This window comes from Amphibalanus amphitrite, unplaced genomic scaffold, assembly GCF_019059575.1.
Source record: "Amphibalanus amphitrite isolate SeventyFive unplaced genomic scaffold, NRLGWU_Aamphi_draft 001927F_arrow, whole genome shotgun sequence".
In the NCBI taxonomy this organism is placed as follows: domain Eukaryota; kingdom Metazoa; phylum Arthropoda; class Thecostraca; order Balanomorpha; family Balanidae; genus Amphibalanus; species Amphibalanus amphitrite.
This window is the reverse complement of record NW_024883420.1, coordinates 78,569-81,938: the sequence shown is the minus strand read 5'-3', so window position 1 is coordinate 81,938 and position 3,370 is coordinate 78,569. Positions and strand designations below refer to the sequence as shown.

At 53.1% G+C, this 3,370-nt stretch overlaps 1 protein-coding gene across 1 annotated transcript; it reads left to right on the top strand.

The window, feature by feature from the left end:
- Positions 1-244: 244 nt before the first annotated feature.
- LOC122375810 lies at positions 245-2,294 on the top strand (the record flags this gene model as incomplete). Its single annotated transcript, XM_043355349.1, has 1 exon — positions 245-2,294. A coding segment is annotated over one exon (1,038 nt), but the record flags the coding sequence as incomplete, so codon positions are not given.
- Positions 2,295-3,370: the final 1,076 nt, after the last annotated feature.

The window sequence follows — 3,370 nt, the reverse complement described above, 5'->3', positions numbered from 1 at the left end:
CGGGAATTGTGATGCAAAGCTAGTCATATGTCGGGGCTTATCGCAATCAGATGACACATTTACATGAAAATGTACATATGTATACCATGCTTTAGATATGTCAGAACGAGGATGGATGGAACTGATCTGACCTGACCTGGTGTCGCCTGACCCTCGCCGTGTCTGTGTTCCAGCCCCATCTGAGCGAGAGAGTTTGACCTAACCTGACTTGACCTGACCTGACCTGCCCTTGTCTGTGTTCCAGCCCCGACCGAACGAGGCTGGCGGGATGTACGGCCGCGGCGAGATCGTGCGCACTTACGCCGCCGGCTCATCAATCCCCGTAGGCGTCGAACTCACTGCCAACCACAAGGGCTACTTCGAGATGCGCGTCTGCCCGGTGAACAGCAACGCGCGTCCAGCCACCCAACGCTGCCTGGACCGCTACAAGCTGCAGCTCTCGGACGGCGGCGGCGTGCGCTACTACCCGCAGCCGGCCTGGAACGGCAAGATCCAGCTGCGCTACCGGCTGCCCGCCGACCTCACCTGCCGCCAGTGCGTGTTCCAGTGGCGCTACGTGGCCGGCAACAACTGGGGCACCTGCGGGAACGGCACCGAGGGCATCGGCTGCGGGCCGCAGGAGGAGTTCCGAGCCTGTGCCGATGTCAGGATCGTCGACGAGGCCGGCGAGTTTGACGAGACGCGCTACGACTGGGCGGACGGTGAGCTGGGAGGCACGGTGCCGCCCTCGGACGAACGGCAGGCGCTCGTGGCGGAGACCATCGCCGCAGTGGTCCTCGGAGTGCTCGGCGCGCTCGCCTTCTTTGTCGGTGTCTGCTGCTGGGCGCTGGCGCGGCGCCGCGGCACGCGCAACAACAAGAAGAAACGCGGCGTGACGTTCGGCCGCCAGATCTTCCTCATCTCCAACCCGACGCTGACGCGCAACGGGAAGCTGTCCAAGCCGACGGCGGCCGTGTCGCCGTCCGGGCCGGTGGGCGCACCGGGCGACACCAGCGCCATCTTGGAGGTGTCGTCCAGTGACGGCAGCACGGGCTCGCGCGGAGGCGGCGCACCGCTGCAGTTCGCCGCCGACGACCAGTCGCCCGAGCCGCCGGTGGCGCCGCGCAGGAAACGGACTGCCCGATCTCCGGCCGGAGAGAAGCCGGCACAGGAGTCGGCTCAGGAGCTGGAACAGGATCCGCGGCGGGCGGGAGCGCACTTGCACATCAGCCGGCCCACCCAGGTGACCGTTAACGGTGTCTCCGTGGTGCCCGACCCGATGCCCGATGTCGTAACGCACTGAGCTCTGGTGGCGGAGAGAAGAGGCTCAAGTTCTGTCAGCGTGCGCCAGACGGTGTTGAGGTCTGTCATCGTGGCCTCAGTCGAGGAAAGCGTCCAGTCGTCATCGGTCTCGGTGATGTAGCTAGGACAGACGCAGATGAAACTCACACATGCAAAATGTAAAGCGGCGGAACAGTTGACTACGTTTGTGCGTGTGAAAAGCCCGAATAGGGCGCGAGGAATGGCATCTCTCAGGGATAGCATGAGAAGGGTTGAATATGTTTGTATTTGTAGTGGGCACGTGCAGTATACGCTGTGCACCCGGTAAGCAATAAGCAACAGTATTCTATCCAGTGAGACCCAGCTAGGGTTTTATGTCCTTAATCAATGAGAGAATTCGAAATTTCGCTTGTTGCCAGCGAACTTTCCATAATTCCAGCGTTGAAACCGCCTCGTTTTCGCGGCGTTTGCACCCCACTCGACCTTGCACTTTTTCGCACTCCATGACATGTTTTGCGATGACAAGATAACTGTTTTTTAACATGGATCAGTGATCACGATATGTAAAGGAGTCGCGAACACCGACTAAGAACGAACTTACCTTACCATGACCAAGCTAAATGTCATTCAGTTAAGAGTTACAGTTACCTACCTATCAAGCGGCTCAGCTTGACAACATATCAACCAATCCTGCCATTTTTCAGTGACTGTTTCACTTGGGGTCGTTTTTAGAATGCTTTGTCTCAGATATTATTCCATGTTTTCTCCTCCGTTATTTCTCGTCTAGGTCAGCTGCGTGCCTGGGATATCAATTAACGCGAGCGATTGAGTGCATTGGCTGAATAAGTCAGGTGCAGTGCGTATGAATGGTTTTGGCGGCCACTGGGAGATGGTACCGCACTCATATTGTACTGAGTATTGGGTCTATGGCTGTCAGAATGAGCCATTGTCGATTGCTGCAACAAAAGAACTGAACGTGAGGTATGTTTGCGTATCTACTGTCTACGGTCCATGTGTGTGTGTGTGTTTTTTTTTGCGTGCATGTGTCTTACTCATCTGCACGATGCTCACGTATTGTATGTACGCGTGAGCCCAAAAGATAAATACACATCGTTACGTACCTACTAAATAAAAAGATCGTTTGAGGATGCCGTTTGTCGGCCTGTTAGGATCCGAGCCCTACCAACGATTAAGGCAACTCATATGGCGTTGCATAGTAACAGCGGCTTTGATATCCTAAGATTAAAGGGACCCTCCCACCTTCAAAAAAGTTTATGAATTGGCATGAAAGTGATGTCGCTCGGTTCAGAAAGAGCGAAAACGAATATCTACCAAATTTCACCGAAAAATATTCACCGGTTTTCAAGATATTATACTTTTACTTTTGTTTACTTTTTTGGGAACTCTGCTGTTTCTAGCGACTTTATTTTAGAAGTGCGGCGTTTGCGGCAGATGTTGCGCGCAAATAGCATATACCACCGCGTGCTACAAAACGTTTTAGTCAAACATTTAAAAATCGTTAGATATCTGCGCTGACGTCACACATTCAGAGGGGTATTCCTAAGCATTAGCCCCTCTGAATCAAAATGCTGCAATTTTGAAATTCAATATTTCCGATTTAAGGCATTTCTCGATGTTGTGAGTGCCGAAACCGGTAATTGTGAGCCAGGGACCCCATTTTGGCTATCTCAACTCAAATCTAATGTTAAGGTGGGAGGGTCCCTTTAACCGTTGCTTATAGCCTTACCAATAAATTGCATAAAGGACACCTGTTATAAGATGTCAACCACACAAACATCGTTCACTGGCGCTACCTATGTAGTTCCACTGGCGCCGCTAGATGGCTTTAACTCGGAACGCCTGGAAGTAGGCTGTGCCGCACGACTTGAAGCTCACTGCGACTGCAGTGAGCTTCAAGTCGTGCGGCACAGCCTACTGTCTGGCCTGACATCATGATGTCCTGACATCCTGACATCATGATGTCAGGCCAGACCTGTTATCTGAGGCCCATGACCTTTGATACTGGAAAAAAATGACTGCCAGTCATCTTCTTTCCTGATCCGGGATCAGATTTGGAATCCGGGATCAATTCAAACCATAGGTATATGTA